The sequence below is a fragment of the Panthera uncia genome (assembly GCF_023721935.1).
Source record: "Panthera uncia isolate 11264 chromosome A3 unlocalized genomic scaffold, Puncia_PCG_1.0 HiC_scaffold_11, whole genome shotgun sequence".
Classification (NCBI taxonomy): domain Eukaryota; kingdom Metazoa; phylum Chordata; class Mammalia; order Carnivora; family Felidae; genus Panthera; species Panthera uncia.
In genome coordinates this window covers 73,127,091-73,142,098 of record NW_026057578.1, presented here as the reverse complement: position 1 = coordinate 73,142,098, position 15,008 = coordinate 73,127,091, and the positions used below count along the sequence as shown (strand labels likewise).

At 36.6% G+C, this 15,008-nt stretch overlaps 1 protein-coding gene across 11 annotated transcripts in view; it reads right to left on the bottom strand.

Annotated features, from left to right (window-relative positions):
* CCDC85A (coiled-coil domain containing 85A) overlaps window positions 1-15,008 on the bottom strand; it is a 255,861-nt gene that overhangs the window by 28,627 nt on the left and 212,226 nt on the right. For 6 of the 11 annotated variants that reach the window (XR_007462200.1, XM_049651507.1, XM_049651508.1 and 3 more), the window contains one exon: window positions 10,561-10,637. The exons of 2 other annotated variants lie outside the window; for them this stretch is intronic. Coding sequence is in view for 5 of the 9 variants with exons in the window: in XM_049651507.1 (XP_049507464.1) it covers window positions 10,561-10,637 (77 nt within the window). In the remaining 4 variants the exon portion in view is untranslated. Of the gene's footprint in view, window positions 1-10,560; window positions 10,638-15,008 lie in introns of those variants that run through there. 3 more of the 11 variants (XR_007462202.1, XR_007462201.1, XR_007462203.1) reach the window with 1 other exon arrangement.

Below are 15,008 nucleotides of genomic sequence, written 5' to 3'. Positions count from 1 at the left end.
AACAAGGTAGAACCCAAGCAGGAGTGGGGGGATTTTCTCAGCCCAGACATGCTGGGAGCCAGGGGAATGGCCAGGACATCACTATACCAGTAAGTCAACAGTCAAAGTCAGGAACAGACTTAGGGGGACAGGTGAAAACCCATATACTTGAAGGTAAGCTGAGAGACTTGGATTCCATCTGTCTGACCCCAATCTGCTCTGGTGTGGCCTGAGGAAACACAATCTTCTGTTACTTCTCTTCAGTAATGCAGCATCTACAAATGTGGGTGGTTGTTTTCAAAACACTCCACTGCTTACTGACGTAGAAACCACTTTATAGAAGTTTACTATACAGAATAAATCCAATAATCAGATATCCTTTGAAAAAAGTATTTTTTTCTTTCTCTAGACATTGTTCCTTCCATGTATCGCAAGTCTAGCTGACTGCGATTCATATGCAAGTCCTCTTGTTTTCCTCCTCGGCCTATTGTACCGCAAAAATAGTAACGTGTGATATATCAGGTCTCTGTCCTGTCTTTTTCACAATTTTGACTTATCTCAGAATTGAATTCCTGACAAGTAGGTTACATTTAAAAATAAAGAATACAGATTGTTTCTGCATAAATTGCAGGTAAATAAAAGTTAACTTTTTAACATTTCTTCTATTGGTATTCCTTCATCATAATTTAAAAAATTCTCTCTGAAATGTCAGGTCTCTGTTTATTCTATGAAATCCTTGAAAATATTTTTAAATGTGATTTTGAAAAATGTTTACATTAGTGGATGTGCTCAGGAAAGAATATCCTAAGTTCAGCTGATCTCTCACTATCACTTGTACCAACTTTTTATTATTTTATTATTATTATTTTAATGTTTATTTTTGAAAGAGAAAGCGAGCATGAGCAGAGGAGGGACAGAGAGAGGGAGACACAAAATCCGAAGCAGGCTCCAGGCTCTGAGCTATCAGCACAGGGCCTGACATGGGGCTCAAACCCACAAACGATAAGATCATGACCTGAGCTGAAGTTAGATGCTTAACCAACTGAGCCACCCAGGCACCTCTTTTTTGTACCAACTTTTAAAAGGTAAGTCTGCAAGTAATAATACGGAATACGTAAACAACACCTAATATGAATATTCATACTTTTGGGCTCTCTTTGAAATGTTGTGTTCACACAGTCACACACTGGATTTATTTATTTATTTATTTCTAATTTTCTGTTTTTAATCTTTATTTATTTTTGAGAGAGAGAGAGACAGACAGAGTGCGAGCACGGGAGGAACAGAGAGACAGGGAGACACAGAATCCGAAGCAGGCTCCAGGCTCTGAGCTGTCAGCACAGAGCCCGACAAGGGGCTCGAACCCGCGAACCATGAGATCATGACCTGAGCCGAAGTCAGACGCCTAACTGACTGAGCCACCCAGGTTCCCCATTCACACACTGGATTTAAAGTACAGCTCCACGATGCTTGCAGGAGAGCACAGAGAGCATGGCAGAGGAAGGGTGCTGTGCCCTCTGGAAATGACTGATAGTCCATCCATACCTCCTATTAGTTTCTCTTTACAACTGGCAGAACCAACTCAACCTTCGCTGTATTATTTCTCCATCTGTGCTTGACTGAAGACCCCTTCATTCTAGGACTGGGACACAATCTTTTTCTTTTTCTCCCCCTAGAGCTCAGAATGATCAGGGCTGGAAGGAACCACACTTACCAATGAAGAAACACATGCCTTTGTACCTGACCAGAGAGAAATCTATAAGCATTTAAATACTCATCTTGTTTATTTTTAAATAAATATACTGTTTGGGAAAACTAGTGCCTTTATGTTCATTATGCAGGGCTTATATAAAGAATAAAAATGAACACGAAGGGACACTAATGTATCTCATCTCTCAAACTACACCTAAGCTCACACAACTCAGACTGGTATGTGAGCTCCTCTATATGCATATTAATGTGATAGGAGCCTCGAAGACAGATACCCTTGACTATTACTTAAATAGCTATCTGATGAAATTCTATTAACTTTAGAACCCAATGAGGTAGAATAACCCACAGTGACATGAATATGCACCTATAAATAAAAGACCCAGTGTTGTAAAAAGTTGTAGTTTTAGGGAATTTTTTAAATCAAAATAAAAAGGACATGCCTATTTTGTGTATATATCACACATATATGCAAACTTCCTCTGGATAAAAAGTCATGGATTTGCAGAGCTGAGCAGAACCGTCCATATCACCAATGGTAATACTCTGTTACTCAAAGCATATTAAGTTCACAAAGGTTAAGACCTATCATCTTGGTCCAACGCTAATTATGCTGAGTCCTCACTCTTCTAATTCCTATTCTCTGTTCTTGCATATTCATGGGGACTCCTTTAATTACTTGGTAATTAACAGAGTCCAAAGTCACAGCTGACTATATCTCAGCTTTCTAAAATTAACTCAGTTATGTTTTGCTTATTTTTCACACTATCCTAGCTTAAATATAATTTAGGAAAGTTTCAAATAACTTTGAAATTTATTTACTTAAACTGTCCTATTTTATCAAAGAACAATTATTTGCCTATACTAGACTTATTATCTATATTCTAGTTAGGCAATATAGATATTTCCTGTATTACATTTCTATTTGTCTACTATACATTTACAAGATAATATTAAGAGGCACCAAGTTTAATTTTTAAGGTGTTATAAGCACATTGATCCCTTTGCTCAGGCTGCAGCAAAAACAAACAAATTAGAAGTAGAGACTTTTGAATGAAAAATGCCTGAATCCACCTGTAGGAAAGGTCTGCACCAAAAAGAAGGATGGGGCAGATGGATCCCTGTTAGAGAGGTAGTGACCTCCAGTAGGAAATGGAGATCAAAGTGAGGTTTCTCAAATGGGAATCTTCACTTCTTTACAAGCTTCAATTAGACTCAAGTTTTCACAGTTTAGTGTATTATATATATATATATATATATATAATATACATATAATATATATATATATATCTCCACATTTCATTCCCATATCAAATACTACACAATTTTTTCTATCTTCTTTTTATTTTTTGAGAGAGAAAGAAAGTGCCAGCTAGGAAGGGGCAGAGAGAGAGAGAGAGACAGAGAGGGAGAGAGAGAGAGAGAAGTCCAAGCTGGCTCTGCACTGTCAGCGCAAAGCCCGACGTGGGGCTATATCTCATGATAGAGCTCTATCAGATCATCACCTGAGCCAAGATCAAGAGTCAAGTGCTTAACAGACTGAGCCACCCAGGTGCCCCTCTCTTCTATCACTTTCTAGGAGACTGTTTCCTTACCATATTAGGAAGGAAAAGACTGTTCCATCTTTTTTAATTTTTCACTTTATTTTGGATTAAAAAAAAAGAATAGAAAGCCATTTCTCCAAGGCAACATTAATTTCTCTTATAGTTCCATTTCAAGTTTTCCCCAAATATTCCTCCATATTGCTTCTCATTCAAATATCTATGATTCTAGTTGATATTACTACACAGCAAAAATTTTTGCTGTGAGAGTCTTATTTTCTTTTGTGACAAATTCTGCCAAGGACAGGTAACCAAAATGCTGTTTTTATGGCTATTCCAAATTTAAAAAAAAATTTTCATATGCCCTAGTGGTACATTATCATGCCAGTATAGATAGAAAAAGGCAGTACTGTTAAATAAGAATGGATATCATAGTCCCTAATAATTGAGTGTCTTTTAAATTCAATAATTCTCTTAATAAGTTTAGTAAGTGGCATAGCTGTATTTTGTTGCATTTCTATTTCATCTATTTTCTCTCATTAGCATGAAAACTTATCATCATATATCCAAGATTATCAAACAAGATCCCTCAAGCATTGGGGGGGGGGGTCACAAAAGAATGCTATAAACCCCCTCCCATGATTTAGATGTTTTTCCTGTGAATTTCACTCTCTTCAATATTTTCACTAATAGATTTTAGCTTTTCCCTAATCCAGGCTCTATTGATTCAGGTTCTCCAATGTGACTTTTCCCCTATAAATGTATTTTCCATATCTATTTGTCTCTTTTTTTCCAATACACCCACACCACTTGGGTAGCTCCTGTCTGTCCTCTGAAAACTCCATTGAACTATACATAAAAGCTTTTTTTCCCCTTTCTTTACTTCTATAAATCATGGTGATTTAGAGAAAATGGCAATCCACAAGCATTCTTCCTCTGGTGGAGTCCATTTTTTCCCAAATCGGACTCCAGCAGCAACCAAGCCTTAATGGATTTAACTAATTTCTTCTATCAGTAGCATCCAGATTCACCTCTGGTTGTGTAACAACGTACAGTTGTATCTATGAAAAAAAATTTTTTTTGCACAAATTACTCCTCAGGAGTGTCAGAATGGTAATTTCCATGCAAGTAGCAATGGAAGAACAGGAGCACCACTTGCTTTAAGCACCTGTAAAGCACTATTCTGTCAAAGCCTGTTTTTCGTGCAGTCGTGGCTATTTTTTTTTTTTTTTGTCAGAACAACTCCAAACCCTAGAAGAGCCAGATATTTATGGCTCTAGAAGACAAAAATGACTTGAAAAACAGAGTTAGAAAATGTGAAAAAGAGAGAGAGCAACAAAATAAATATCTCCATGGCAAGAAAAAGGAAAAGCTTATGAGGGAAATCTCTGTGTCAGGAAGAATCCTCATTTCTGTCCAGGACACTGGTCCTCTGCATTGGCACACAGGTGAGGGAACTTTTCGGGGATGTGATGCTGGACCTGGATCGCGTTGCCATGGAAGTGACAAGCTCAATTTCTTTAGAGCCCTCCTCAGCACTTCTGGCAATGGTGACAGATTCTTTTCCTTTGTTCAGAAATTGCTCTGCAAACGGCCCTGCCTCCTTCCCAATGCATTGCATTGTGAAGCCACACTGTAACCAAATTACACGAGAAGATTTTTCATTTCCAGTCCTAAAATTAGACTCTTCTGTGTGTGCTAGCACAACAGAAATAGAAACACTTGCTGAAAGGAGCCCACACAGTGGTGATCCGAGTTGCCACGCCTTTCAAAACAGTTGCTGAACACATAGCACACGGACAGGCATCGGACATTAGACACGTCAGGGCGCCTTTACTGATTCTAGAAAATCTGTCAAAAGTTAGTCTCAAGAGGTGGGCAATTTGTTTTACTGAGGAACTCTGGGGCACAAAGGATGCAGAGTGCTTTCCAGGTAGACGTTGGTGCCGAAGCATTTGATGAAAAAGAACAGATTTCCCAGTAGGATTTTTCACAAATGTACTTAATTAACTTTAGAATCACAGCAAACTGCTGGTTTCTTGTCCCTTCTTGATGCAAAATCCATGCTACATCCACAAAATAGGTGAGAAGAGTTTAAAAAATAATAAATAATAATTTTTACCTGATGGTTATATCTGAATATGGACTGATTTCTTCAAAGGACAGTTTTATTTATAATAAAATCATCAGAGGGGCGCCTGGGTGGCTCAGTCAGTTAAGTGTCCGATTTGGCTCAGGTCATGATCTCATTGTTCATGAGTTCAAGCCCCGCATCAGGCTCTGTGCTGACGGCTCAGAGCCTGGAGCCTGCTTCAGATTCTGTGTCTCCCTCTCTCTCTGCCCTTCCCCTGCTCATGCTCTGTCTCTCTCTGTCTCTCAAAAATAAATAAACATTGAAAAAAAAATTTAAAAAGAAATCATCAGATAGGTGTTCTCTACCATTCACTTGAAGATATTTTCTGGCTGAGTAGACCTCATTGCAGATATAGCACATAAATATATTAGCTGGGTCTGGATTAAAAATCCTTATGACCATCAAGGACAATGGAATGAGAGATCCAATCAAGATTTTTTAATTTGAGCTAAAATAATAAATTTCGTGGGTACCTTCAAAACCACTACTAGAATTCTTTGTTCCCCTACCCACCTAGCTCCAATTCACTCTGAACAGAAAGGCCCTCTCTGATCACACTCTGTTACGTATGAATCTCTCACACAGGTATGGGTGGGTATGTCTGTACAAAACTACGATTCTGAAGTATTTTGGAAACGTGTCAGGGAGGAGAAGACTCTGTAAAACACCTTTTTTTTTCCTTTTATGATGGATACCATCCATGACTTTAAGAAGAATAGAGTATTTACCTTAAGTCAGGAATAGAGTGTCTAATAAATCTTAGATGGCTAAGCAAATCCAACATTAATTTTAAAGTGTTTAAAAGAAGAATTTGACGATAAGACAAAAACAGATTTAGCAGCTTAATTACACTGGATGCCATTCATTGCATTAAATGATTAAAGGAGGTGCTACGTATATGCTAGAAAAAACACTGAATTGGCCTACATCTTAGCTTGAGTCCATCCTTTAATAGCTGTCTGATCAAGTACTCCTAACATTCTGTGACTCTTGTATGTTTTACTTAAAAAATGGGGTTGTCCAATATGATATATTAGGTTCTATCCAGCTTTGAAAATCTAGGATTTTTTTTATCCACACAAAGTTTGTGTTTATGTATAAATGTCCATATGCAAAATAGGTATGTTCCTTTTAAATTTGATATAAAAGTCCTTACAACTACTTTATACTACATGGGGTATTTTACGTGTAAATATCTATGTCATGTGGGTGACTCTACCTCATTAGATTTAAAAGTTATTAATAAAAGTTCATAGACAGCAGTTACTCTTATTTAATACACAATCTTCATATGGGTTTATATCATATTAAATATGTTCCCAGTGGAGATCACAGACCAGTCTAAGCAGTAGCATTCTGTGTATTATGAGAGGTTAGTTGCAACCCTATAGTTTTTATATGTAACCAGTAAAAAAATGTTCACATTAGTTTATTTGTTCAAGGAAGAATACCCCAAATTCAGGTGATCTTTAATGATCATTTATACCAACTTTCAAAAAAAACATTTTTAAGATTCACACATGTTGTCACATATGGCAAGATTTCCTTCTTTTTTTAATGGAATGATATTCCATTATATGTATATACTACATTTTCTTTATCCATCTCTGGATGGACATTTAGGTTGCTTCTATACCTTGGCTTCTGTGAACAGTACTGCAATGAACATAAGAGTGCTAATATGTCTTTGAGATCCCGATTTCAATTCTCTTGGGTAAATATCCAGAAGGGGGACTGCTGGATCATATGGTAATGATCACTTGGTAATATGCCAAGTGAAATAAGACAGTCATGAAAGGAACAAATACCACATGATTCCACTTACATGAGTTATTTAAAATACTCAAACTCATAAAAGCAAAGAATAGAATGGCAGTGGCAAGAGGTGGAGGGGAAGGGGCGATGGGGTGTTACTAATCACTGTGTAAAAAATATCATCAGATATGGAGGATGAATTAAGTTCTAGAGATCTAATGTATATCATCATGCCTATAAATAATTGTTATACATTTAAAAGCTATTAAGAGGGTAGATTTCACATTGTCTTCCTACCAAAATAAAGACTTAAAGACATTTTCTTTTCAAGTAATACCTAGCAAATAATACTGCATTTTCTGAAAATAGTAAGACTGTTATTACTTTACGATTCCTTTGAAATATTGTGTTCACTAACTAGATTTTGCTCAGTGATTCTCATGAGATATTGTAGAAACCATGCAGAGCAAAGAGCTACATGCTCACATGGTGTCCGTACTAATATTCCAACCACACCTTCTGTGGTTCCTCTTCAGCACTGGATAGAACTGATTCTATCTTCACTGCATTTTTCTATTTTCTCTGGAATAAAAAAAACCTTCAGTCTGGGACTTGGTAACTTGGCTTGGATACAAAACTGGGCCCAAGCTTTATTTATACTTAGGCCTATGAGAAGCTAGGAGGAACTGTGTCATTTATAAATTAAGAAATTGAAGGCTTTGCATCTAACCAGAGAGAAATCCATAAGCACTTATTACACTCATCCTGTTGACTTTTAAATATGTATTGGTAGGGTGAAGTTGTGACTCTCAGCTAATTACATACAATTTTATATAAAGAATAAAATAAGCATCAAGGAGATTTCTTCCTCCAGGAAAATGCTGTACATAATTAGTCTAAACACTCAACTATCTGCAAAGAATCTGGTCACAGCCACAAAAGGTATCCGATACACTTGGAATTCCAATTGCCAGCTATGTTCTTACTCCTGTTTATCTAAAGTCAAGAGGATATATTTTTTATGAGCTTGATAGTAAAAAAAGAATACCGTCTAATAAAGGCACAGGGAGCAAGTTCTTACAATGGAAAAATCAAGTGTTCAGACTCAGATCAAGTGCTGAGACTAATTTATGCAGGGATGTCAGCTTGTCACATTGAATTGACCTTGCAAAGCAGCTAACATCATGCAGTCAGAAACAGTTTCTGCAGTGAAATCACGTAATTGTTTGTAATAGTACCAATAACATCCAAGATTAAGTTGTATATGCCTTTGTGTTATCCCATCCAAATCTTAGCCTGCCACGAGTATAGGATTCTCACTGCTCTGAGATTCTTTCGCTGTTTTCCGTCCTCACATCTCCTCCATTGTCTGCTCATTTCAGTTGTATTTATACAAGTACTTGCAACTGGTGGTCCTATCATATCTATCTTAGCTACAAATGAAGGCAACACTCTCAGATACACAAGTTTAACAGAAATCTTGTTTTTGAACTGCATTCTTTGCATATTTCAAACAATGGATTTTCTTTCCATTAAAGTACAATGGACATGTAAAGAGCCATTTAATTATAAAGCATTGTCTTTCCATTTTGACATCTCTGAAATCAGCAAGAATCTGACATGGTGTAATTGACAACATCTTTTTTCTTTCTTAGTGCCACATATGATAATGGTGCATCCCACATCAATGACATCTTAACATCGTCTTTCCTAGCCATTTCTTATGGAGAATAAAGAAAAAACCTTTTTTTCATAGAAAATAGCAATACATTTAAAAACACATGTTTTGACACTGAAAAGTTGCTGAATTTCTTCTACTTCTGAACTATGCAAGTACTATGTATTTAAATATGTATATACCTGATATAATAAGTACAGCTGAAGACTCTTCTGATTTCTCTTCAAGACCTCTAATAGTTTCACAGATTTTTAAAAATCAATCTTGCAATCATTTTCATATTTGTTGTGCCTCTTCTTAAATAAGATAGCACACATGCTAGCATTTCAATGTTTGACATGAGCCTCAGTTCTCACTCAGAGAGAAACTAAGACACAGATCTTTTTCTTTTCCCCCTCTTTTCATTTACATTCCCAGTTGCCTCAGAGATGGTATAACCATATAGAACACTCACAATAAACTAATTATATTTTTAAGTTTCTTGGAACAGAAAGAAGTTAGATGTTTTCAGTCAAAGGCCCTGGCGTCATACTGTAAATCCAATATAAAAGAACAAATGGCAAAGGAAATTTTAAAAATGGAAAGTAGAGAAGAGCAAAGAGAAAACTACCAGCAGTATCTTATTTTATGATGCAAATAATCCCTTCTGTCAACACGAGTATTGACATATGTCTCAATTGACATACGAGATGGGAGAGAAGTAGATTCATTTCATTTAATCTCATAATTTGTAGCCAGATGGCTGGCCAGTGGAAGAAAGAGAAAGGCATTCTTACATGCAGTACCTGACAGACCAAATCATCATTAATGAGTAAAAGTGGTTTAAAAACAAAATAAGATTTAAAATATCTTCGCAAAGCATTAATGTTTATGTATCTTCTCCTGAATTATAACCAGTCTCTGTTTTTTCATTTAAACTACTATTTACTTAGTTTTTTTAGGGTTTAATTTTCCCTTAGTCACTTATGAGATAGAAATAATCACCAGAATGTGGAAAGAACAGTAGCGACTAAATGCTTAGAAAATGCCTTTTATAAAATATTAGATTACTGCCTACATGTCTGTAAAGAAAATCAACCTAGATTCAGGAGATTTGCTCAACTCCTCAAAATTTCCCAAGAACCACCGCCTCAACCGACATCATTCTCACCAAGATACTTCCGCCCATAGAAATAATTTTATGAGTAAAATATATGGCAAGGCATTAAATCCCAGAAAAAGTACCACTTTATATTCACCAGGGGAAACAAAGTAAGCCCCAAAGTAAAACTGTCAATTACTGTCATTGCATTGTTGCACTCAAAGAGTTTAATCATATCATAAAGAATTTTAGCAAGTACTAATTTAATTAAAATGTGAAATATTTAAACTACCTGCAGCTTCCCTTAGCTCATAAATTAGCAAATTTTTTTATTTAAATAAGAGTCCCTTCCCTATATTCACCAACTACGTGCATGATGTATCTGAATAGTCCTATGCAAGCATTTTCTACTTCTCTTCATTTTCTCTTTCTCTTGTTTTCTTCTTTCAAAGTTACTTTGCATTCTTTTTTCAGACATCTGCATCCTTTGGTATCACACTTAAGAATCCAGAGAATATGATGGTCATTATGGAAAGCAATCACACTCTACATTGATGAATGACGATTTACAAAATGATTTCTATCATTTAAAGGAAAGAATGTAATTGAGACTTTAAATTCCAGATAAAATGCTACAACTCAAATGACACTGACTAGCTACGAGCTACTGGAAGTCACCCACCTGGGGCAGCATGCGATTTTCTTCCTCCAGCTGTCTTACTCTTGCCTCCAGCTGCCTAACATAGGACAAGGTTGATTCTAAAATTAAAAAGAAAGAACTCACATTATACACACAGGTCTTGTTTGGTGCACTGTCAGGATATTTCTGGTTCGATTTATTCACATGAGGCAGTGACTGCATAGTTAAAAAAAAAAAAAAAAAAAAGATTTCTCCCCAGAAAAACAGGAACACAAGCCATTGAAACCACGAGCACTTCGAACGATTGTGCAACGTTAAGGACAGTTAGGGGAAGTTATAGGCGGTGAGATGGCAGGCTTTTGTACACTGTGCAACCCTCAGAATGTTAGACATCTTGAAGACACTTACTCCCCTTTCTACTTACTTTGTGCATTTTGAGCTTTCAGTGAGCTGTCCCCCATGTAAGACTTTTTATAATGTTAATTATAACCAAAATAAATTACAAGTCCTATTAAAAACAAAATAAAAAATATTTCCAACACCCAGCTCCCTTCATTTTCCCAAATAAATACTTCAAGTCTTAAGAGCAACATTTATTCTTCTCACCAATCTATAGGTATTAGGACTATAATCCAGAGAACCGCTACAAAAGGGCTAAGTGGAATTGAGGCTACGTTTTGACTTTGTTTGGCAGAATGTGGCATAGATCCAAGCTTTCGCCAAATCTTTAGGTAAGCCAGGGGGGCCGACTTTACAACTCCTTCTTGTTTTCATTTCTTCACAAGCTCAGGTGTGTACTGAAAGGTAAGAATCAGCATCATGCTTAGAGTCTGTTCCATGTGAACTTGAAAGTTTCTACCTTTTTACCTCAGGAAAGGGCTCACAGGCAAAGGAAAGAGGAGTTCCATTCTGAGGAACAATCTGACAATAACTCTTCTTCATTAAAGCAAAAATATTCATGCGGATCATATAGCAACATAGTAGCCATTGATTCATGAACCAAGAACAAACATATTTCAGGTATAGTAAAATGTACCTGATGATAGAATTCCTCCAGCATATTTCCGTAGTTAATGTGAAACCTCAGTGCATGTTCTTCAGCTTCAGAAACATAAAATGGCAAGAAGCAAGACCAAGACGGTAGCGCATTTAAACAGTAAATATTTGGTGCCCCTAACAATCTGAAGTTGGAATGGATATTGATGCAAATTAATACCTTGATCTGAAATTCATCACGGAAACTCTGCTTTATAATTTTTATATGGAAATCGGTTATATGAACTCAATTCCATTTTTGTGACCTTCAAAGCAGTAAGGTAGCATTTAATTTCTCTAAAATACATAAGAAACCTTAGTCTTTAATTTGTAAATGTAACAATTAAGCTCATCCCTGACTGGTTTACAGCATGCCTGTTTTCACTAATATTTGCAGAAAGCCGCTATCACTGATAATATAACAACCCACTGATTTTCCACCGATGGACAAGACTTAGCTTTAAGCATCCCTCACACAAGACAGAAACACAAGATAAAGGCAACTGAAGACATTTCCTAGAAATATGCTCTCATTTCTTTAGATCAATGAAATGTTAAATGTTTGCTTTATGGACTCTTCCAAATGGCAAATAAATAAATAAATACATAAAGCATAAATGAATAACAAACATATTGATTTCATGAATCTACTTTAGCAAATGAATAGCTGATCTGCAGATCATCAAAATATGAATGTAAATTGCCTGATTTACACAGTTTTGTAAGCCTCACTCTCTACTCTAGAAAAACAACCACTTGAGAAGGGCTATCCAGGTGAAAGTTTGCTCAGAAATGTTCTGCTTAAACCATGAACAAGCATAATTCTTTTCTCCTTTGTTCATAATTTATACCTTATCTTTATTGTCCCTATACTGCACTATCCCCAAAGCAGCTGAAATGACTCTATACAGAGTGACTCAGGTGACATTTGAAAATGCCACTGAATAGATTTTAATTCAGTAACTATCTTCAGTCACTTTAATCTACTCCCCTTTTTAAGTTTTTTCAGTTTACATATTTGATGGCTTTACTAGGCGTCTACCTATATTATGAATGTCTCATCATCTCACTTCAAAATAAACAGGGTAGATTCCTGAATTTGGAAAACAGTCCTTAACTCCAATTTTTAATGTCAAGTTACAACAGATGAAGTTCACATCTTTGTTTCCAAGCATTCACTGCAAATATGGGCTGGGACAGGAAAAGGTAGCAAACATTTTTAGAGAGGTAAAATAATCTTCAAAAGTTAGCTGTATAAGATAAAGGCAAAGCTAAGGAGAGTTGGGAGTTCATTCACTCAACACATACTTACTGTGTCACTGATTTGTGTCAGGCACTATTCTAGGTTTGGGACAAAGAGAAGGCCAGTTATTGCAAGACTTACTACATTTCTCAGAATACAAATTCTGTTTTAGGATTACATGCCCACATTGTTCTGTGTTCCAGAAGGCCCTGTTGTTCCAGGCGGTCTCTGTTACAATTTTTACCTAACAGTGAATGGATACCACAATGAGAAAATTCCTCAGGGGATGGGGGCGGGGGGAAAAGGAAGCATAGCTGATGTGCAGGCATAAATGAGAGAATTCGTGCTGTTAGTTCTTTCATTCATCAAAAACCTAATTACATAGTTCCTTAACGAGAATGGAATAGGCAAACATTTTTTTCTGGAGCATCTCTGGTCCTCAAGTCACTATATAAAAAGCCATTGAAGAAACTACCCAATCCTTCCATTGTGACATCAAAGAAAAATAAGCATTCGTTTTGTTAAGCTTTTAGGATCGCAAGGTTTGCTTGTTACTGCTCCATAGGCTAGCCAAACCTGATTACTAGTACATAGCAAATACTGGGACAGTAAACATTTTAAAAATAAGACATAATAGGATAGAGTATAAGAAACTCCATTTTTTTTGAAACTCCATACTTTTAAAATACATCACATTCTACATACCAATTCCAGCTGAGCACTAGGAAAAACACTATAATCTTATAAGAAAGAAAAGAAGCCCCTTTTATGCTACAATGTATTTGGCCTCATTGCTATAACCCCTTCCCCAGGCTGCTTCTTCCCTTTGCTTCCTCATTCAAGGGACTTCCAAAATGGCATCAACTATAAAATAAGCTGGTTTTCCATTACATGCAGGGAATGAGGACTATAGTTGAGTGTTGACCTAAGAGAAGTATCTGACAAATATTGGCATTCCTTTCTTTTCAATTGAGGTATAGTTGACATACGACGTTATATTAGTTTCCGGTGACAGCATAGTGATTCCCCAACTCTAGACATTATGCTGGGCTCATGGTGTTTTCCATTATAAAGTGATACCTGTATACACACACACACACACACACACACACACACACAACCCTGCATTAGAATGTACTATAATTTGAATTGATCACCCACATTTTATACCAGTGGCTGAGGCTGTTAGAACTTAGATTTCAGAATGTCATTTTGGATTTCAGAGCTCAGGAGGCTCCTGAAAAACAGCCAAGCACTATGCCATACTCTACACAGATCTACAATGTATTCCGGAAGGATCCTGCCTTTCAAAAGTATATAACCACTTGTGCGGGGGGGAAAGAAAAATAAAGGAAATGGTAAGGTAATATGAAATTCAGTGCTAAATCATGTGAAACATGAACACAGAAAGAGATCAAAATTGGTTGCAGTTCTTACGAAAGAGAAACTTGAGCTTAATGCATCAACGGAAGTTTGACAGGCCAGAGAGATCCAAGTGTAGCCACAGGATGGACAAGGACCAGAAGCCAAGAATGATAGTGTTGTAAACAGGGAAGAGAGAAAGGAGTCACACGGAGGAAGAAAGAGGGACATACTGGGGAGAAGGAGGAAAGGCCAAGCTGCTTCCCACAATCAAGGATATGAAAAGCTAACATCAAAACAGTTATGCAGATGATGATTTGCTTTCAACGTCCCCCCCCCAAAAAAAAAAGATATTTTCTCTTTGCACCATGGGAAACCAAGAACATCTATACACGAGAAAAGCGAGGTTAAGCAAATATCCAATGTGAAAACCCTATGACATTGTCTAGATGTTCTCCAGGTAAACCTTGGGTGTACTTCCAAGCAGAAACAATTTATTTCCATGTATCTTACTTTTCTTTGAAACTACATGTAAAAGTTCACAGCACCTCCCATGATAAACCAAGTGTAAGAACCAGTCAACAGTCACAAAACTTCCACCAAATTCTTATCTTCTAAATGGTTCCAATTTTCAAACTGGAATGTGCCGTAGAGGTTTCCAAGTTCAGCCTATCCCTGATCCCCTGACTCATTAGGCAGATAAGAGAACAAAACCCAGAGAGTAGTAAACTTGGCCCCTAACAATGGGGATTAAATACATTCAGAAGAATTTGTTCCATTGCTGGGGCATCACAGTGATGGCCATCTTGGATCTTCTAATTATTAAGTGATACCAAGCTTCTTACATAGA